Consider the following 22,852-nt stretch of genomic DNA (forward strand, 5'->3'; position numbering starts at 1 on the left):
GTGGGAAAGGAGCAGGCAACACTGAGCATCAGAGCAATTAATGTCTCTTTGCTTTAGTCATCACTGAAAGGGATCCAGCTAGAGCATGGATGGGTAGGAGAATAATGCCCAGGGATGGGGTGTAAGTGCCAAGATGATTCCAGAAGAGGAGCAAGCCAAAGAGTATTCTGGTAAGGCAGAACAGAGATAGATACATCCAGGCTGCTTGTCAGAACCACTAAGAAGTTTTTGCTGAGCACTTGGAGAAAGCATGGGATAATGGGAAAGAGACAAGCAAGATGTACACCCTTAAAAAAGAGAAAGAAATTGAAATGTCCGAGAATAGAGCAAGTGGTTTCGATTTCAATTCCTAGAAAAGAACTGGAACGAATTATCTAATTATATGTGAACATGCAGCAAGCAACTGAGACATAAGCAACCACCACCAACTCATGAAAAATCAGATCAAATCAACCTAGCTTTCAACTCATTGCCATAATGGGATGTAAAAATCTAAGAGAGTGACTTTAAAAAAATTTTTTTTTCTTCTTAATTTTATGCAAGTGTCACAAGAATTTATTCACTGTTGTTTCCAATGCATAAGTCAGGCCAGCCATTTCTCCGGATGCAGAATCATAACCAAGTCCTCCTGCCTCCCTGCTGTTGTGACACCCTGCCTAGCCCTGGAAGCAAAGCAAGGCAAAGCTCACGTGAAGGGCTCTGCTTCTGATTTTTCAAATCCTTTTCCATTCCACCACTGCCCTCCACTCATTTAGAAGAAGGTTTTAGCCTTTCCCAAGTTAGCTGGGTTTGGATAGGAGAAATTATAGGTCAATGTAGGAAACAGACCAACCTCAAGGGTCTTCTGGACTACAAGAGTTTAATAGCATGCCATGAAATGAGATCTCTTTGATGCTTATCTTCATTTATTTCAGAATCACTGTTTTATTCCTCTGGTTATCCGGACTGTGCAAACTGGCTCCCCACTGTGGCACTGGCCCCACAAAATATTTATTTAAACTGCACCGTAAGAGCAAGATTTATACAGAGCCCTGGGGTTCACAAATGCCAGATGAATGTAAATACACATTTCTGTGTGCACATGAAAGCGTACTGCAGTGGTATCCAGAGTTGTCTTAAAAATAATTATCTGCATTAGTCATGGGGTTGAGGAAGGAACATTTTCATAAAGGCAGAGTTGTCAGCCTCAATCCACACGCAGCCAAGCGTGGGGAGATGCAGGCAGAGATCTGATCTATTAAACCAGTTGATAAATACCTTACATCACTCAGCATGAAACATTAAGCTGTGAAGTATACAACATATGTGAATTATCTTCTAATTTTATTAGGCAGGAGCTCACAGTACAATGTTACAGGGAAATCAGCTAAGGTTGTGTTACAGCTCCCAGCAAAGAGCTGAAGTCAGACCCTTTGCTGCATGATTAAACAAGGGAATTCAGCGCCTACTTTCAATGCTACGGGTCTTCAAGGATATTCTGCAATTTTTGTACTAAAAAAATATGTTCATGGGCTGTTGGACATGAATACTCTACCTCCTCCTCCAAGTTTTGTCAGTTTTTCCCTCATGTAGATTTGAGTGTCTTCAGCTAAAGAAACTCTAGCTGCCACAAATGAATTATTGCAACATTTATCAAGATATTTATCATCATTATAGAAAAACCGTCATGAAAACCTACTCCCAACCAGTCAACCTTTGATGCCTTTCTCAAAGAAAAGTGATTAGCACAGATGCATTGACATGCACGGTGTACATCCCCAACGCCCCACAAACCAATGCAGGACCTCAAACCCAGGGGACAGGAGCAGACCATTACGGATCACCAATGTGCCTGATTATTCACCAGCTATCACTCTCAATGGCTCTTTTACACCTTTTTCAAACCCCTCCATGGAGAGGGACCCTGCAAGGAGGGTGTGCAGCACACCAGGCCCTGGGGCAGAGGCCAGGCGGTCACTGTGCCCGCATGGTGTCACCTGAGGGGCAGCAAGGCAGGAGAGGAGCCACCCTCCACCAGGTGCATGGAGGACATCCCCACCTGCCTGCCAAAGGCCTCTGAGTGGGACAAGGAACCTGTCAGGGCCACAGGCTGTTTGCTGGGAGGGCAAGGGGCAGCGTGCAGGCTGTGGTAACAGGCAGGTGGAACAAGGGACAGGTGGCCTGAGTGCAGGCCTCATCTACAATAGGTGATGGGGACATAGCAGAGGAAGATGGGAACATGAGGAAATGGTGGGCTGTGGTCCAGTAATCCATCTCCTTGCAAATTATCAACAGGCAGAAAGCCATTGGTTAGATTCCCCTTAACTATCCCCATCACGTTACCTTGGCCCAGTGCACCAAGCTCCTTTCTGAATAAACCAAGCCTCATCGCTGACAACCATCAGCCCCTAAAGCAAGCAAACTGACCCCAGCTTCCTAATTGTCTCTCCCCCCCTCCCCACCCCAATAAACAAGAGAAAGCCAACAAACCTTTTCAACAAAAGCTCTGAATTATTCCCTTTTCCTTTAGCAACCACCTACAGCACACGCAGAAGGCTGGTGGCTGCATTGCAGACACCATCTGTTCCAGCACAACAGCAACTCACCCACCTCTACCCACTCGCCAGAGCCAGAATTTAACACTGCACACTGCGCACACAGGGGAGGCACATGTGTTGTGAGCAATGGAGAACAAACTAGGTTAAGGAAGGGATGGCCACTGCTAGCAGAGAGGATGCTGAGTGGGTTACTCTTAAATTCACCCCAGGAGAAACGAATATTTCACTTGCTTGTAAACTGTTTTGTCCTGATGCGGCCCCCCCCAAAGCTGTTGCTTCCTTACTACCAACTATAGCCAGTAATACAACCATTTTTAATATGAGCCTTCTCCAGAGCAGAACCCCACCTAACATTTTTCTATGAACAGGACAACCCACAGAACAAGTAAAGCAGTCTGGGAGCTGGTATCATCCCTGGCATTGCCCCCAACACGTGCAGAGGACCAGAATTTAGCCTGCAAGTTCAGATCCCTGATCTGATAGCTTTGCTGTGAGCAACTGTCCCTGTACCTAGCCTTACCCCTTTGGAGAATGGATATAAATAACTACATCTCACACTATGGCAAATCAAACTTTGCTTGGCAACAAGATATTCACAGTACTTTATTCATTGGGGGTTATGAGAAATGTGTTTTCCTTTGCAAAATTTCAGCTATTACTACTATTTTTTTTCTCTCATTTTTGCATGAACAAGCAATACAAAAAAAAAAAAAAAAAAAAAAAAAAAAAAAGCTAGCAAGATCCTTGTACTAGAAAATAAACCTCTAATTTTTCTGTACAAACTTTTAAAGAATCAGCAGTTTCACCAAGGTCCTGTTTCCATTAAACAATAGGATCACAGCAGGAGCAAATTTTTGTGCAGTGTTTCAAGTCTCTTTCCAGAAAGTGCTCTGCACTATGTGGGCTTCCTCTCAAGGCATTGGCACAATGCCTTACTTCGGTTTCTATGACTTTCTTATTTCTTTCTGTGCTTGGATAATCCAGGCTCCAAACAATACCATTCCCTGTTTGCACTTGGATGCTTCAGAAACCCTGTCAGTTCACATGGCTCAGCTTCTTCTCTTAACACGTCTGCTGAAATGATTTGGGGGATTGTTTCTATTACTGAGCCATGATGGAGGAAGTGTACATTTACTTGCTTTCTTATTTAGCCTAGGAGAAGGATATTGTATTCCTGCTTCATTACATCCCATTGTCTGGTTGATTGTGCACATATACACTGTTTTGTCTCTGCTCTGAGCCAATCTGAAAGCCCTTTGGAACTGGGACTGCACTTGATAGTTATTTGCACAGCATCAAGCACCCTAATTGTATCACATAAACTCAAATAATAACTGGTTTGATTAACAGCACAAGACATTGTATGTAAGTCAGTTTAAGTATAGGCTGAATGCAATCATGGCTACATAGAGTATTTTATTTTCCCTACTCTTTGCCATCTAAACTCCCTCAAATTCCAGGAAATTCACTTAAATAAGTGAAGCCTTAGAAAAGTCCTCAATCTAAATAACCTTGTTGCAATGATATTAACAACAACAAACCTTGTCACAGATGGCAGAAAAAAAAAAAAAAAAAAAAAAGTAATATTCAGTGTTAATTGGACAAGTAAATTTCTACATGCATTACAGGAATCTGCAAAAGCAAACACTATGCATATAAATAATAAAAACAGGTGATATACAGATTTTTTTTCAGTATATCAGATCAAGTTTTCACTTTACTACAAAGATTACAGAGGCATGGAAGCCAGCACTCATCATTAATACATGAATTTATATTACCTGCACTGCCACCTTGGTTATAGACTCCTCCCTTTTGGATTCTTGTGTTTGAAAATTCGAAGTGAATGTATGCCTGCTCTGCCCTATTTGGAGTTACTTTCATTATTCATTTATATACTCTTTTACACATATATACACACATGCATATATGTATATACACATGTTTATACACCCCCCCACTATACACTTGATAGAAAATGAGAGAACATTTGAAAGTAATGCAACTTCAGTGAGTCTTTAAGGCTCCTCTTGCAATAGGAGTTGCTAAGATTGGTTTCTTGGTTACATGGCTCACACAGCTCAGGAGCTCTGTTTTCTTGTTGGTTTGACCAGGCTGGTTTTAAGTACTTAGTGCTACTTCTGTTAGGTCAAGTAACAGGATAGTAACATGACATGCATCGGGCTGTGACAGAACAGGTGGCTTTACAGGAGAGAGGAAACCTTTCCACTCCAAAGGGGACTCAGACCAGCTCTAGCACTCCTACCACAGGAAATTTAGCTAATTGCCTGCCTTCCTTCAAGTAAAAATCTAAAGAGAACAGGAAGAAGAGGAAGAAGCTCCTTGTAAATTGTCAGCCACTTGCTTCAGAAGGTTCAATCAAGCTCTGGTCCTGTAGCATGTAGCATCCTTCTGTGGTCCTTGTGTGTAGCATCTGGGCTCTGTTCAGTCCTAACTTGCCTTGAGCTGGCGGTTCTGTTTCTCCCTCAGTTCCTGCTTCAATCTTCAAAATTAGCCCCACAACTTCCTGGTACAAGGAAGAGCTCTTGGAGAAGCTGCATGCACAAGACAGCCAGAGACTTCTGCCTATCCTCTGGTATCTCATGAAATGCAGGCAGTGTTACAGATGTAGCAGAGATACAATACTAGAGGAAATTCAGTGAGGACAAAAATGACACTTTATTCAAAATGCAAATGCCCTCAGCAATGAGATTTCTGAGGAACACTTAAGCAAATAGAATGGATTCTTTTGTAATAGCAATTCTTAAACTAATAAATATTGCAGCAGCACAGGTGAAAATAATACAGATATGACTTTCTGAACACAAAATAACATTGCGTCTGGTCAGGATACAACGAATAGCTTCAAAAACAAAATACACTTTAATTTTTGGCATGTAACCAGAAGGCTGGAGTCACTACATCCTCTTAGGCTAATTAGTATACTTAAGTCAGCCTGCTTTGAAACTGACAGTGTATGGTAACTTGAAATTTGTATAAATGAACGTAAATCCAAAGAGCTACACTATGTTTATGTTAATGCTTCTGAACATGCATGATCCGAGCTACCCAGGTTAGAGCCGAGGATCCACATACTCAGACAAGATATTGCTTTGTAGTTTGCAAGGAGCAACAGTTCAATAGTTAGTTTTAAATGAGAACAATCTAAAAGCTCAGGGCAAGCCTTGACAATACAATCCTGGGTTTGGAGTCAAGTATACAAGCAACTGAAGCATGCATACATCTACTTCTGCCTTAAATATCCTCCAAAAGGCTCTTCCATGTCCTATCCTGCTAAAAGTTGTGAAGACACTGCTACCTCTTTCTGTAAGCTGTTTCATGGGGATTTTCAGCAAAACCTCCAACTTGGTACAGTTTGCCATGCACCTGTAAGAAATTCCAACCTTATGGCCCAGCCGCCCACATGGCTTGTTTTGGCCTTCTACTTTCTCTCACAAAGATGTCATTGAATTTGTAGCTTCATCAGGATGCACAGCAATCATCCTGAAGGATTATTGGTCCAGAGCTTAAAAAGACTAATTAGTAGGCAGAGCCATCTCTTGTCAATAGCAAAAAAGTGCTTACTAACAGCTACTCCAGTTCTTAACCAAACCCCAAACATTTAAAGGTCAATGCTCTACCCATCTAGTAGCGTTGGGTTCATTCTTCAGTGTATTTTCTGGTTTGAAACCTATAAACTTGTATTTCACATACACATGCAAAGGAAAATAATTCAAGGATGGCTTCACTAGTCTCTGCTTTGCTGTGAAAACATGACAAGAAGCCCAGAGTAACAACAGGTAATTCTGGGAGTACTGTGATGGATGGGAAATCCCATCTGCACATTTTATAGGCAGCAGCAAACAAAAAGTGAAATAAAATCTACTTTCAAACAATTATGTATGTGGCCATATATGTCATGAGTACAAAGGCTTATTGGTTTAATTAATCAAGATAATTCTCTTAAAAAAAAAAAAAAATGTTGAAAGGGGAATAGCCCTACAAATTTTGGGCTTACTGGTTGCTTTACTTCTCCAGCAAGCTCTTTATAAAAAAAATTTCACACTCTTTATGGAGCAGACACTTCCCATACCAGCTTGCTTGCTTTGATAAAATTCAAGATACAGCCATGTGCTGTTTTTAAAAGGCATTTAAAAAGTAACTTTTTCATACAACTCAATAATTTCATCAATAAAGCCACAGCAAAGCCATATAGACAAAAATGCTTTATTTCACCATTAGCCTTTAACCAATAAGCATAAAATGGTGGTTGTAATAGTTTTGTTCTTAAGAGATCCAAACCCCAAGAAAACTATACTGGAAACATTAACCAATACTTTATTCCTATAAAAATAATAATAAAAAAGATACATTCATTTCAGGAGGTGTCTACATCTTTACCAATAAATTAGGCTTTGCGATATCAACATTAATTTACATTTCAAATGATTTTAAAGAAAAGCACAGCTTGGGATACAAAATAAACTCTTTCCTTACCTTCCAAATACATCAGATACATTATTTTATTCCTTTAATGCACTGGCACCTAAGATCTCAGAAGAAGAAAGTAAAGAGTGGTACAGAAACATCCACTGACCAAAAAAACAAAATAAAAAACAAAACAAAACAAAAAACTAACAGCTGTATCACAGAATGACTATTACCTTTCAAGGCTTTTCTACATCTCTGATGAAAAACATTAACTGAGCACATGAAAATATGAACTTATTGACTAGAATAGCAGGATCTTGTACAAAGCTTGCCAAGAATACTTCAGCTTTCCCAAATTTTATGTAATTTCAAAAAGTACTATTAAGCACATTTCCCTCTCCATTGCATCAAAGGTCAGTTTTAAACAATACATCATTTGTTGTTATGAATGCCCAACAACTTCAGGCCTTGATAGGACTGTCCCTTTTATTTATCGTACATCTCTCTGTTAAGGTTATACAATGAAGTGTGAAAACCTAAATAAATTATGTTTAGTACTCGCCGCACAGCTCTCTGGAATATAAGCATCGGTACTTGACATTTATTTTGCAAGATCTGGATTTGAAATATATTTACATTTGAGCACATATACCAATTCCCCACCCAATTTCTACATACAGTCACTTAATTTCTATTAAAAAAAAATAATAAAAAATCAGTTATACCAGGTTTTTATTCATATATCCTAAGCTCTGAATTAGACAGGCACTGATGAAGAATAACTCAACAGCTACCATCAATCAGCTTGCCTTTTTTGTTTTTGTATAAGCGTGTTTTGTACAGAATTGAATAAACAGCCCTACTTCACTTTTTTACTGATTTTTTTTTCTTGTTGAAAAAAAAAAACACACAAAAACAAACAAACAAAAAAACACATCTACTTTAGTTTAACACAAGATGACCTCCTGATATCTGGAGAGCAAGCTCCAAAGACTTCCTATCAAGAAACAGTCATTCTACAGAAGGCTGATAGAAATATGATGACAGACTGGCTTCAGTTGGTAATTGATGTTGGTAATGGCTTTAACTGATCTAGCACAACATGTTTGCTCTTTGCAACCTCACTAGTTACCCAGCCCCATTCAAGTTCCATATGCAATCACAGGAAAAGACACTAAATGAAAGCAGTCAAAATCATTTTTAGAAGGGAAAGATTTCAATTTTGCTTAATATTATTTAAAAACAGCAGTATGTGAGGAAAATATTCACCTTATAATTCCTTTTTGGGTCAGTTTGACAAAAATGAAATCCCAACAGTAGGGCTTTTTACTAAAGAAATTGTTCCAAGAGAAATGATGCAATTAGTCCATAGAAAAGGATTCCACAAAGGGGACAAAATTGCATTTCCCATCCTTACTGTAGCTGTTTAAAACATTTTATTTCATTAAAAAAAAATAAAAATAAATAAATATAGATCTTATCTGCTCTGAACAAGACGTTCCCTACAGTTTTACGGTTGTGAGAAACTTGAAAGTGTCTGATAAGGTAAAACAATGACAACTCAAGAAATTACATCATGAAAGCCAAGAAAGTAACTGAGAAACTGACTGTAAACTGAAGCGTTTCAATAAAGGCAATGTTTTAATATTTTAAATACAAATTTCACCGAAGACTCAAAAACTGCAGCTAAGCTCAGAAGAGCATGCCACCTAAGACTCTTACCCAAGTAGCCTGCAACAAAATCAGAGGTCTAAAAAGGTACATTCTGCTTTCCCTTCCTGAAGTTGCCTCTCAGGGTGAACTTGAAATTATTAAAAAAAAAAGAAAAAAAAAAAGAAAAAAAAAAAAAGACACTAGCTACCAGTGTCTTAACTATAGCCCAAACTAAACAGTGTCAGCAGTCTACAGAATTTGTTTTTTCCATTACTTCCATGGTCCTTAACCATTGCTCATTACCAATATTCAAACCAGAGCACTATTGTGACAGGGTTAGTCTGAGATGAAAAATGGTGAAGTCCATGGAAAATCACACGCTAGTCATTCTCTTGCATTACAAGATTTTTTTCCTCCCTCTTACGGCAAGTTATAGTGATTGAGGATACTGTTGTTTGAAGATTGTACAGCTACTGAACAACTGAAACATTAAATATTTTAAAGTACACTAAAACTAACCCGTATTTCATTAAATTGCTATATTTAAACTGTTAATATAATGCTATTGTTAAAATAGACAGTAATCTGAGATGGCTTAACACTATCAGTGTCAGAACTTAAATGCATGAGAATCCATTTAATCAAAACATTATGCTTTATATAATGAATTAATCATTCACTTGGCTTTCAACTGCCTTTGAACAATGTGCTTCATGACACAACTTTACCTTCTGTATAGTTTCAATTCATAAATGTTTTTAACCAAGTAGACTAATTGCAGGTTACCAGCTGAAGCACAAACACTTCCCAGCGTGCACTCTGGAAAAGCTTTATATGAATGAATAAAATAAATTTGCACCTAAATGTTACATTTAAGGATATGACAATAAAACTGTTTTCAGTGAAGTAACAATGCTTAAATTTTAATTGATCAGAAATGAACCACGCCGTGTCTATTTTCAAGCAGTGGACCATTTATGCATTCAGTCTGACACCTAAGAACATTATCTACAAGGAGAATCTTGTCTTGTAAAATGGTATTATGCTTGTAATAAAGCAAATGCACAATTCATTACATATTTCAGAGCTACAGATCTTTAGATAGATTTATTTATTTTAAACCAAGTATTGCACAGTAGAAAAGAAGGGAAGAAAATAAAACCATCTGTTAAAGAAAGAAAAAGAGTGCATTAAAAGGTATTGCTGGACTCCTAGGTATATTTTGACTGCATATAACTTAGTACCAACATCTAAAGAGAAGATTATAGTGAGCAAACCCCTGGATTAAATTTTTTTTTTTTTTTTTTGGTGCAAAATACCACTATTCAAGGTTTGGTTGTATTTTAATTATTTGTATTTTACACATCCTGTTACACAAAGGGCGTTCATGGTTTATAGCTCTATTTTTTCTCCTTTTCAATAAAGATCTCTCCCTCCCACCTCTATCTCAGAAGTGCTCCCTTTTAATATTTTTGAAGACACAGTGAATAAGCATCTTAGTTATTTCTGTATCAAATATAAAGCCACCTAATCAAAAATTGTTTAATTCAGAGGGATTCTTGTTAGTGTATTTCACAGTGGTGAAAATCTCAAAGGTTCTCCCTCCTCATCCTCCACCATAGTAGAAGTTTTATATGCTTATTGTCATGCTCACACAAGCACAGGCAAAAAAAAAAAAAAAAAAAAAAAAAAAGGGGGGGGGTTAAAATATTTAGGAAGATTCTATATAATCTTGACTTCACAGCATTTTCTGCTATTTGTCGATTGCCTGGCACAGTTAAATGTTTTGTGTGTTAGCAATTAAAACTCTTACAAGAAAAATCAAGAAACTTGATTTTTTAGTTTTTAGTTTTCTAATTCTTTCAGAAACAAAAGCCAGCAGTTAAGATGATGTTTTCATAATTATCCTTAGGTTGCAAGATCAAATCCAAGGCATACATCGTTCAGTGCAAAGTCATCACACAGTACAGAGAGAACATAAAAACCCCTTCATTCTCCCAGAAGGACCCTACAGGTACATGTGCAAAATCCAGCAAGACTGAAATAAAGATGGACACAATGCACAAGTTAATTGTGTAGTTAGTATTTGCTCTGTGGTTTTACAAAAAAAATAATAAATCAAATAATATAGAGATTACCATTTTTATAGCTTTAAGCGGAGTATCAGTAGCCAGAAATTTCAAGTTATTAAAATCCAAGTAAGAGTTCAAGAATGCTATTACTGAAACCATCTAACTTTACCAGAACAAGAGCAGCAGTTGTCATAATATGACCATTATCAAATAAAAACACACACGCTAACGCAAGTCAAACCTATACTATGTATCTTGAGGCTGGAGTTACATACTGAAGAAATTTACCAAGTTTTGGTAAAATACATATTCAACATGAAGAAACATAAATAGTGATAGGAATATGTCATTAACCCTGAACACAAGCGGTAAGTAATTAATTACTTCTATGAAAGAAACAAATGTCACAGAGATGCTCTAAATATTTTCTTACTATTTATTCTCTTGCCTTTTTTTCCTGTGCCTTTTTCACTTCTTGACAAACTATTAATTACAAGTCACGCCACCTGCAAGCAGCAACTCTGAGATCTGGTCACAACACAACTTCAGAAGATGTTTTAACAGAAAGGCACATATGTTACAACAAAAGAGAGCTTTTTTTTTTAAAAAAAAAAAAAAACAAAAAAAAACACAAAAACAAAAAACAGAAAAACTAGCCAGCAAGCACAGGTTCTTCAGTGCCCACTACTCACATTGTCTCACTCCTCAGTGTTCTCCCAAACAATTGCAGACAGCTTGTACTTGTACAACAATTTTTCAGAGGCATTTTTCAAAAAAAGCTTCCCAAGCAAAATGTGCATATCCAGAAGTATTCCATGTTTGATGCCACAGATGGATTGAGTGACCTGATGCAGTTTAGCAAGTGAAGAGTGAACCAGAGTTAGTCTCTTGCCTTTTAATCTGTGCCCAGTCAAGTAGGAATTTAAAAACCCAGTGCACTATAAAAACTTTAGCAAAGGTAAAATTTGGAATGCAATATATAAGAACAAACACAAATTTATTCACAACCTACAAAGCCAAGACGATTTCTGTGTTTCCAATGACCCTGTGAGTACCAACTAAAAAACTCTCTTTTGATCAATAAATAGTAACCAGGTATCTTCTTTTCTCTACTTATAACTAATGTAACCTGGAAGAAAAGACTAGGCCTATAGAAGACCAGGGTTAGCAATTTAGCACATACTACATTCACTTTTCAGTCATCCTGGGAGGGGAAAAAAAAAAAAAAAAAAAAAAAAAACCAACAAACACAACCTTCTGGTAACATGAAAGATGCATATTGTACAGCTGTGGCAGTTTCCAGAATGAAACTCCAGATATATGACAATATTCATAATACAAACCATAGTTTTAAAATATATCTGAAAGTTTGTGTATGTGTAATATATATACCTCTAAAAAGAAAATTGTCTAATTTTTCCTTCTATATACATATAAACATCTGGCTAATATGCCTCAAATGTTTTTCCTTATTTAGGACTAATCTTTTAAATAATATAGTTTTAAACAGTCCCTTAGAATTTACTTTTTTAACACCATTCAGAAATGAAGAAACTATCTCAGGGTAATCAAAAAGCACACACAAAATAAATTAACATCATACAAATGTGGTTATATTGTTCAGAAAGTCCAATTTTCCCATTTGAAATGAAATGGAGACCAGTGTACCTTAGGGTGAATTATTTAGCAATGTACAAACTCGTTCTCTCTATGTCAATCTTCGTATGAATTTAGCTGCATTTCCATAAAGCAAGAAACACAGTAAATCCACAGAACTCTTGCAACAGAGAATTGTGTTTCACTGGATAGGAGTACAGTTTTTGCTGAAGGGCAGCAAGTCAATGTTTTATCACCACCTGAACACTAGCAACACCCGTGCCCTTGTAAGCTTCACACCTTGAATTAGCAGCAATGTATTTGATGGGTTCAGTAGTAATTTTTCTTCCAGTATTGGATTAGACTACTTTGCATATACAGCAAGTCAAAAGTCTAGTACTTGTGTGCAACATTAATCCACATTTACATCTGAGAACTCATAATACACATGGAAACAAAGGTGAAATAAAACCTCATTTTAGGTTAAAATGTTTTCAGTCCACATATGGAAAAAGCAATGAAAAACAAGTGTCAAGGAGGACAGCAGACACAGAAAGAAAAGAAATACAATAGCTAACACTAAGAAGTAGGTCACTGTTGGAAGGATAAACTGCAAGTTAAAAATGATCAAGAAAAGATGTAGACTGTACCACCTGTATAAACGCAGCATCATTTTGTACATTACAAACAGTGATACAGCATATTATAACAGCTGGCATACTAATAGATTTATGGAAACTGAATACCTAATTTATCCAGCTCTTAACGTACAGTAGTTATGCATTAGCCTTTGAAGATTTTCAGCCTTTTGAAGTTAAGGTTACATTCTCATAAATATTTAGAGTCCCAATAAGAACGCTACAAATTCACCTTCAATGAACTTCCATACAATACAAAGATACTAAATACCTTCTTAAACTGAATAATTTCAATACTAGTAGTTTTCCTTTTGTATTTTCAAAAGAAACCCAAGGACCTTTGTAACTTCCAAAGAAAGGGGTGTTTTAAGGCAGTGAAAGATATGTATTAAGGTTTCCATGATTGTTTATGGTGCCTATGTAAATAAAGCATATTACACACAATTGCTCTCATTTATCTACACGATTTCTTTATACTGTACACGATATAGCAATTTTCTTGAGAAATTTAAAGTGCCACTGTTCAAATGTGCTCATCTGTCTTCCCATGGGCTTCTAGTCCATTCTAGTTGCTTTGAGAAACAAGCTTCTGCTTTACTTAAAAAGCAGTCTTTTTAGGGGAAAATAGTTTCATCCTTCACTGCTGTGCTAACTGGAATCCAGTGGTCGAATCAAACCTTCTTTGTAAACACGAAGAATAGCTTCACAAACAAATTTGTACTGACTCTGTAAAAGAAAAAAACATTTTTGGTGGATTAGTTAGGACTCCTGATTATACGGTTATTATTTAATACTGCTAACAGTCTCATTGCTTCCTTTTCTCCTGGACAATGTCAGGAGAGGAGGTACAAAGACAGAAGGAGAAAATCCAGCTCCCCTGGTTGCATTCACAGGACACAAAGGGAACATTTACTTATTTCAATGAGAAGCATTACAAGTCTCACACTAAGGAAAACCCAATACCCAAATTTAAAAGAACAACCTTAAATCCCAGAGAATACAATTTATTTGTAAAAGCTATGTAAATTTGTAAATTTTTATGTTTGTTTTGAATTTAGTCCAACTAGATATTTAAGCCTTTTATAAATCTCACCTAAATATTTTTGTGTTGTTACCTGGTAATTACAAGTACTCTAATCTTGCCAATCTTGCTGTTAGATATTACTGGACACATTTCAGTTACATAGCCAAAAATGCATTTAGAGTTATCACATAGGATATATTGATAGAGTCCATAATACCTTACTAAATTTTTTTTTTTTTTTGGCTACACTATTGCAGAAGGTAGAGTTGCTCGATTTTAAATTTGTAATCAGGCCACACATCATCTTCTGCCATAGCAGAAAGTGATCAAAACCTTTGGAATGAGTATTTTCTGAAGAGCAGCAGCCACATTAATTTTTTTGTCCCTCAACATGTTGAGCTCATTTAGTTTTTATAAGGTATTCACAAATTAGATGTTTGCTTTCTGAATTATACTATTACAATGCCTCCCAGCTGCCCTTTTACATCAGTTCTCATCAACTCTCCAGAAGGATCTGGAAACATTCCCCCAGTATCTCCCACAGGACAGGACTAAAGCACGATGCTCACTCTGTGAAGGACCTCACGTTGCATTTCAATACCAGTAGTTATGAACTTTATTCTTGTCCATACATGTCCAATACATTTTCTCTTAAGCACAGAAAAGCTTAAGGAAAAGTTGGGGATAGAAATTCATTATCTGCATCTCAAGTTTCTTGCCTTTTCTTTCAACTCTTCAGTCAATTACTCCCACCTCCAATATCACTTTGTTCTTTTGTCTTTATTTCTTAATTACCTTGACTTTTCTCTTATTTTCATTTGCATATTTTTACTGCCTGAACAAGTCAACTGTGATATTTAGCGCTGTTCACTACTTCTGTTAACTTCTTTGTATGATCAAGTTGTTGAACCAATATGAATGAACACTTCAGCGTTGCTTCCTCTGACTCAGGCTCTGACTACTTGTTTTCTTTGCTGTTATCTGTTGCCTGTATTCCTACTGCTCAGTTGGTAACTAGTTCTTATGTATGTCCTAAAAGCGCTACTTTCTACCTCGTTTAATATATCTAATTTCTCTTTAATGGAATATAGTGCTATTTTTTTCCCCAAATGGAAGGCCATATAGCTATACAATTTATATTGTAGCGTGATTATACTGATTGAAGCTTTTGTCTTCCTGTTTCTGATAACCAAATTACAGATCTTTGAGAAACTACAGCTTTTGCATGATTAACAGCAGACACTAAACTGATCTGTTAATAGCTCTGCCAAGTCCATTCTTACTGAGTATGCCCTGATCTTAACTCACAACATGCATCTGGCTATGTATATCATCTTCGCAGAGCTGGAGTACATGTACAGTCTCTAATGAGCTCCTGAACATGCTTCAGGCCAGACTGCTAGAACTGGGCAACCCCCCTGGATCAGGTCCCTTCCAACCTTAAATGTTCTGTGATTTTGGGATTCCCCTGTTCAAGTGGAAACCAAAGCTCTCTCTTTTTTTTTTTCTTTTCTTTAAAGAAAAAAGATTTAACTGCTGACTTTGTTGGTCTAGACCACTTTACTTTGATTTGCTGTAGGGCATTTAGCTCTTTCAGATAACGCATACTGTCCTGGTTTCAGTTAGAACAGAATTAATTTTCTTCCTAGTAGCTGGTGGAATGCTGTGTTTTGGCTTAGGATGAGGAGAGTGCTGATAACACCCCGATGTTTTAATTGCTGCAGAGCAGTGCTTATACCAAGCCAAGGACACCTCAGACTTTTGCTCTGTCCTGCCAACAGGCAGGCTGGGGGTGCAGTAAGAGCTGGGAGGGGACAGACCCAGGACAGGTGACCCAAACTAGCCAAAGGGGTATTCCATACCATCTGACGTCATGCTAAACAATATATAGGGGTGGCTAGCCGGGGGGAGGGGGCCGGACTGCTCGGGGTTAAGCTGGGCATCGGTCAGCGGGTGGTGAGCAATTGCATTGTGCATCACTTGTTTGTACATATTATTAGTAGTAGTACTATTATCATCATTGTATTATTATTATTATTATTATTATTTTCCTGTCTTATTAAACTGTCTTTATCTCAACTCACGGGCTTCACTTTCCATTTCTCTCCCCCGTCCCAGAGAGGGAGGGGGGAAGGTGAGCGAACGGCTGCGTGGTGTTTAGCTGCCAGCCGGGTTAAACCACGACACATACTTAATATTCTGTTGTTCAACTTCTATACAAGGAAGTGGAGCCTCCCATCCCTTGTCTCTAACATCACGAAGTTCATTTTCATAGCTAGCAAAATTGTCCTCGTAATCTCAAATTGTTATCAAACCATCTTCATCTTAAAAAAAAAACACTCTTATTTTCATATTTCAGTTATTGATATTACCTAGCTTTTCCTCAATTTCATTCTTGCCCTTTGTTTCTCCTAAACTAGAGTATCAGCACAATTGAAAAAGATGCATATGTTGTTCCTATCAAATTCTACTCCCTCTACAAATTGTAGCACAAACCCTTTAATTTTACCTTCAGTTTAACAACGACCTATGAGGCTTTGTACAAAAAATGAAAACCAAGAAATTATTTTAGCTTTTTGCATAGAATTTATACGAAGGAATATAAACACATGATTTGGGTAGGTGACTTTCTGTATTCGAACTACTTGCAAGGTATAAAAATTAATCGCCTTTTAACTGCAAGGTAAGAAATATCTATAAACAGTTAAATACACACCTAACATGTAAAGCTGCCTTTTTCATTGTGCTAAGGTACGTTAAATGTAGGAAGCATGAACTATAATGGCAACTGAAGCCTCACAGAACTAGGTCATTTAACACCTCGCATCTCTTTTAAAACCGAACAAGTGCAATATACAGAAAATGAGGCTTCCTTCTCCATCTCCATCACTTACTGATGTTTGCACCATCATAGCTCGCTGGTCTCGCATTTTTCGTACAATATCCAGTGGATAAACAGGTTGGTTTCTTTCAATTAAGCACATGGCTGTTTCCATAGTGACCAGTACACCCGTGCGACCGATTCCTGCACTGTGAAATGTAATAGAAAAATCGTCTATAAAATTACAATTTTGCAATACATCATATTCTTATCACAATGTTATGATGCTAAATAGCCTTACAAATTACAGAAAGACCTTTATATGACTAGAACAGTGCACAAAGCCTATCTTTAAATAAACTTCAGTAATATTTCTTGCCAATGATTACTAAGAAAATAGTTTTTGTATAAAAAAAATTTAAGCCTAAACAAAGTAAACGATTTTTTAACAGTTATAACTGCTAATAATCTACATATACTGATTTTATATTTTTGACTAAAAAGGCAAGAACTAAATGACTGCTAAATTGACAGGTTCTTTATCCACAGAAAAACTTTTCAGTACCATTCACGATAAGTTTACAGGCTTGGTGGAGGATGAAAATGGAGAACAACTTACATTACAGATTATCAGCTCTGTGATACTTACGTAACTAAGCAGTTTCACCAAAAAATTGTAGGAGAAAGGAAGAGAAAAAAAACCACCCTGTTCACCTTGTTTTGATATTGCATAGTCTTAGCATTTTCAACTAATTCAAGCTATCTACTGCCTTTCAGACACTTTTCAAAGTAAATGCTTGTTCAAAGGCTGAACCAAATCTGTAGGCAGAATTTTAAAACACAAATACCTGCAGTGAACGAGGACTGGCTCATTCTCCACTCTCTTTGGTCTCATACAGGTCACAAACTCCAAGAAGTCCATGGAGTCATCAGGAACACCATGATCAGGCCAAGCAACATACTGAAGATGAGTGACATTGTGCTGCTGTTCTGTCTGAAATATAGTAAGGTTTTCAAAAAGTGTTCAATGTTACAACTCCTGTATTGACAGACACAATTTATACTTTTCATGGTGAGCATATTCTGCAAATGTTTTGAGACGTAGGACACTGAAAATGTTTGTTGTTTTATAGTTCAGAATAAAGCATAAACATGTAATTCTTTACATACAAAGGACTAACATTTGCTAAATTAATGAGGTACCAAATTTAATTTGTTATCTAAACAGATTTTCAATTTCTTAATTTATTGACTCTTGGCCAATTATACCTTGACACCAACAGTTCACCTGAGGTACAATGCTACAAGACTTACTCATAACAGTATCATGCAAGAGTTTAGAACAGAGTGAAAAATAGAAGAAAAAAAGCAGCTGAGAACAGAAGAAGCATTCAGAACAACAGCGGGGTAGTGGGGCTGCCCAATCACAGCTCAAAAGCATGGTTTTGTTTTTACATTTCACAAAAAAAGGGGCTGTATGTCCTGTAGTACATACAGTATTTAGGAATGCTGTGCTGGCATACTGGTTCTGTGCTGTAAGACTCACATCACTCGTTCATCACCTGCAGTCTATTAGGTTCTCTCACAAGAAATAACTGAATGCCATTTTTATCTCATACTGCAATCCAATTCAATTTCTCAAAGTGCAGCTGTGTATCTATTGTAAATATACGTGTGCTTACAGATTCAATAACAATATGAAGTTTTCTGCAACATTTGCTCACTGTGGTTTGTTAGAAAACAACATATATATAGTTCATTATATATAGAGATATATGTATGTGTGTTCATTGTAAACATAGGATTTCTGTTCCACCACAGAAGAACCTTTTTCTTTACAAACACAATTTCATTACTTGAAAGATTCTGCAATACGAAGAGCTTATTTTTTTATTTTATTTTTTTTCCATTCAGTTATACCTAAAAACAGTTTTATAGAAGTTCTTTCAATTTAAATCTTTGTTAACTTTGACTAGGAAACCACTCAATCACCTTTGCATCCAGACTGGGCTCCACTGCTATACTACAAATACAACTAATGATTAGAGTGAAGAAAAAACAAAAACCAAAGAAAGAGCTCTGCTGCATTACACAATGAGGATATCTCTCTTCACAAACTGAAACAAGCCTTGACATTGTCCCTTTATTTCTTCCACTTGTTTAGCAATGGTTAAACTGTTCGCTGTGTTTTACTAATCTCAATAGTCAAACTTAGCATTTGACACTGTACTGAAATAAAACCCTCCTTTATCACTGCCTTATTCTATAAAAGCTGACCTCTCACTAATGGTCCATGCAAGAATGCTTTCATAATGCTAGTGACTTCAAGAGGTTTTTTGTTGCTGTTATTGTTTTGTCCTTAAGCTAACCATTACTGAAATATATGTCCTGTTTTAAATGACTTTGATTTCTGCTTTCGTCTTCCATTAGGGGAAGTGGTTCCACTCCCAGGAAACAGGCCAGTAAAACACACAAGTAAAGTGACAGAATACCTACTGCTTATGTACCAAGCAGAGTGCTAGGAAATGGGTTTATTCCAGGCAAGGTAATTACAGAAATTTACCAAAAAGGCATTTTACAAGCTCAGAAAAGAGGAAAGAGTTAACTATTAATTTTTACTTGTTAGTAATCTAGGCCTTAATATATTGAGGTGACTTTTTTTTTTTTTTTTAACAGTAGTTTATAGACAACAAGTACTACAAGCACGTTGCATAAGATCTCTTCAGAGTAAGAATACGCTGTAAGAGCATGCTGTTAGTCCTCAAAACAACTTCTTCTGGTGTGATCATCTTCCATTTTCTGCTACCTGCCCTATTCATTCCTAGAGACCAATGTACTTGTCTATTAATTACTCCAGGTATTCCTCAAGTTTCAATGTAGCTTTTTAGTTATTCGCATTTTTATATAATCAGGTTGTTATTCTTTTGGTTGTGCTGTTCTGAGATGATACACACTTAAAACTTAATTGCCATATCATTTGCTTTTCAAAATGCCAAAGTGCTTCAATTTTTATTAGTAAGTTAAAGCTGTTGTAAACAGTATGCATATTCATGTTAGAACTAGTTGTTTTTGAACTCTAATCAATGTCTCATTCAGAAAATACAAAACTATTACTGTGAAATCTAGAATTCTAGTTATGTTTAGTGTTTTTTTTTTTTTTTTTTAAATCTTGAAGTCTTTACACTCATAGTGAAAATCATCTTTTGAATTGAGAAAATCAGTCAGTCAAATAGTGACAACTCATTGAAACTGCATGCAAGAAGACCACAGTTATTAAAATCTAGCGCTCAGAAGACAAACAAAAAAATGCTAGAATTATAGTTACTGGATCCATAGTTAGCCCCACCGTGCACGTCCTATTAACAGTATTTTTAAATGTGTTATTCCTACCAGACCCTGTTTCTTTGTACAAAATTGGTAAGGAAAAATTAAGAGGTACCTCCTTATTACACTCGGGTTGTTTATCAAACCATTATGGTCTGCAAGTCAGTTTAAATTCTTACCACAGATTTATTTTTTTCCACTAATATTTTCAGTGACAATTGCTATAGTAGCATCCTGATTCCCGATAAATGAAAATTTTCTCTTTATAAAATTTGGCTTTATTAATCCTTTTTTATGAGTCTAAACACACATATATTTAGCTGCATCAGGGCTTGTTACTCCCTTTCCCCCCCCATTTACTTAACAAGCAGCTTCAGAGGTCTAAGACATCATATCTGTGTCCCATGGTATTTGTTATTTTCCTTCTGCTCATGACTATTATCCCTGCAGCAAAAATGCTGGCCAAAAAAGAGATGTACTTGCATTTGCTATTTCTGTGCAAGTTCAAGACATCTAATTGCATACACAGCTTCACTGTGGTTAAGCTAACATCCTGGATTTTGCTCAAAAACAGTCAGGGTAAAGAGCCATGATTTTTTCTAATAAGTCTACCACTGGGATTGCAACTCCTGACAAAGTATAGGGTTGGCAGTAGTAATCTCTCAAATAGCTGCTGTACCACTTAGGAGACAATTTGCCAAAACTTTTAGCAACAAAAATATCCATCCCTCATCTTTTGGTAGTCTGTTCCTTGCTTCTTATAATTACACCATAAAGCTGGCTTCCTCATTTAATTCTGCTAAAATGACTCTCCCTGACAAATAAAAAATCAGGTGTTCTTCAGGAAAAGAGCACACACAGATAAGAATTATAATACTCATATTGAAGGAAGGAAATCTAGGTTCAAGCAGTCAACATTAATTTTGACTTTTGTTAAAGTCCAAGCAATTGAGTTAACATTATATTTTATTTTTTCCCCTTTAGGTTATAATTTAATCTTCAGTTAAAAAAAAAAAATCAGGTATTTTACTACATTAACCTTAAAATGGTCCTATTATCTAAGGACCTATTTTCTAAGCAAGAAAAAGCTATGCTCTTTGCTAATGGGCTTCACAAATATCTTGAAAGCTGAAACTCAATGATCAGGCTTAAGGCTTAGTTTCAGTTCCCGTCTCATTATGCCTCTTGACACCCCTGCTATAAAACTTTTAAACTACTCTTGTTCTTCAAATCTTTACCATTCAAAACCAACTTATTTTCTTCTACCATGACTATTTGACAGAAAAGAATACACCTGGACCAGACACTTCATATTTGAAATACCTCTGCAGTGCAGCAGGTTTGTTCAAGACAGTTGTGACACTGTCAAATTTATACAGATTTCATTGGAACGAAAATACAAGGTCTTGTTTAATGTGCGGATAGGTTGTTTCGCTGAAACTTTTGCAGGAATCTGTAACATGAAAAAAACTAACCTTTGCCTCAAATTGCCATATGACATGCAATGCCTAAGCCTAAACAATTAAGATCTCTAAAAAATTACAAAGATTCTATTTTCAGCTGTTTACAGCAGGAAGTGTTGCTTATCTACATTATCTCTGTTTCACCTAATATGAATTTAATGCAATCACTAGAAAGCCTGCATGCTGGTCATTCATAAATAGAAGGATACCACTTGTTCTTTGTCTTGCAATTTTACCTTCTTTCAGCAGACAGCAATATCCTTCCTTAACAAAGTGAATTTATGCCTAATTTTCAATTTCTTTGAATTGCTACTTCAATTTATTTCCTTTTCCTTCAAACCACCTTCTCCATCATTGTGATGCCAATGGAAAGTGATAGCTTTTAAATTAAAAAGAAGCTTTTCTCCCCAAATCCCTCTATTTGCATTGTCATCGTCTGCGCAATCACGTTAAGCAGTCCATATTATGACACAAGGAATTGTCTTAATTAATCATCTTGACTCGGGTTGTCAGTGCTCTCCTGTGGTGCTCACTCGTTATTATGGCAGTGGTGTAATTGGTCTTTAAAGGATTAAATTAAATCCATTTTTTAAACATTGAATTCTTTTCTTTTCGGTTGAATGATTTATTTGAGTTAATAAAACAAATCAGGTGGGAGAATGACAGGGCACTTTGGAAATAACTAACAAGATGTGGCAGAATAATAAAAAAAAAAACCTGCAACATTTCTTCTTATTTCAAGCTCTTTGAATAATATGCTTCAGCAAGCATTGTCTTCACGGCCTTGTTAGGTTTCACAGCTGGGTTCTAGTTAAACTTAACTGAAATCAGGAAAAGTGCTTGTTTAAAGGCAGAGGAAACCAGTAAAAAAATGCTGAAAATATAACTGTCTACAATTGAAGAGGTTGGTATGCTGTAAAGCAATTATCTTCGAGGAAACTGAATGAAAGATTTCCTCAGACTTCTCATTCTATTTTTTTTTTTTTTGAACAATTAAAAGTAACCTATTATCTTGTTTTACAAAATAGTGCACTGTGTGATGAATTTAGCACTTGCACTACACAATTTCTCTCTTTGGGGAATCAGAACAAATGGACCGAAAATGTTTTGAAGTTGCTTTTTTTTTAAAAAAAATATAAATTAAAAAATAAAATAAAATTTAAAAACAACTTAGTTCTTTATATGTTTTCTCTTTCTTTTACTATAGTATAGATTTCAATCTTGGTCTGGAAAACAGAAGGGCCAGAAATTAAACCATATTTAATATCACAAGGCTTAGAAAAGCTCCAAGTA

The 22,852-nt window shown here is 36.4% G+C and overlaps 1 protein-coding gene across 1 annotated transcript in view; it reads right to left on the reverse strand.

Moving 5' to 3' along the window:
• Positions 1 to 13,450: 13,450 nt before the first annotated feature.
• The window catches only part of PTPN3 (protein tyrosine phosphatase non-receptor type 3), a 122,353-nt gene continuing 112,951 nt past the window's right edge, over positions 13,451 to 22,852 (reverse strand). Inside the window, exons 25-27 of the mRNA XM_084306877.1 lie at positions 17,621 to 17,766; positions 16,846 to 16,981; positions 13,451 to 13,653 (exon numbers count right to left, since the gene is read on the reverse strand). Coding sequence (XP_084163003.1) covers positions 13,576 to 13,653; positions 16,846 to 16,981; positions 17,621 to 17,766 — 360 coding nt within the window. The 3' untranslated portion in view covers positions 13,451 to 13,575. The remainder of the gene's footprint in view (positions 13,654 to 16,845; positions 16,982 to 17,620; positions 17,767 to 22,852) is intronic.

Source organism: Netta rufina, assembly GCF_964035555.1.
Source record: "Netta rufina genome assembly, chromosome: 2".
In the NCBI taxonomy this organism is placed as follows: Eukaryota; Metazoa; Chordata; class Aves; order Anseriformes; family Anatidae; genus Netta; species Netta rufina.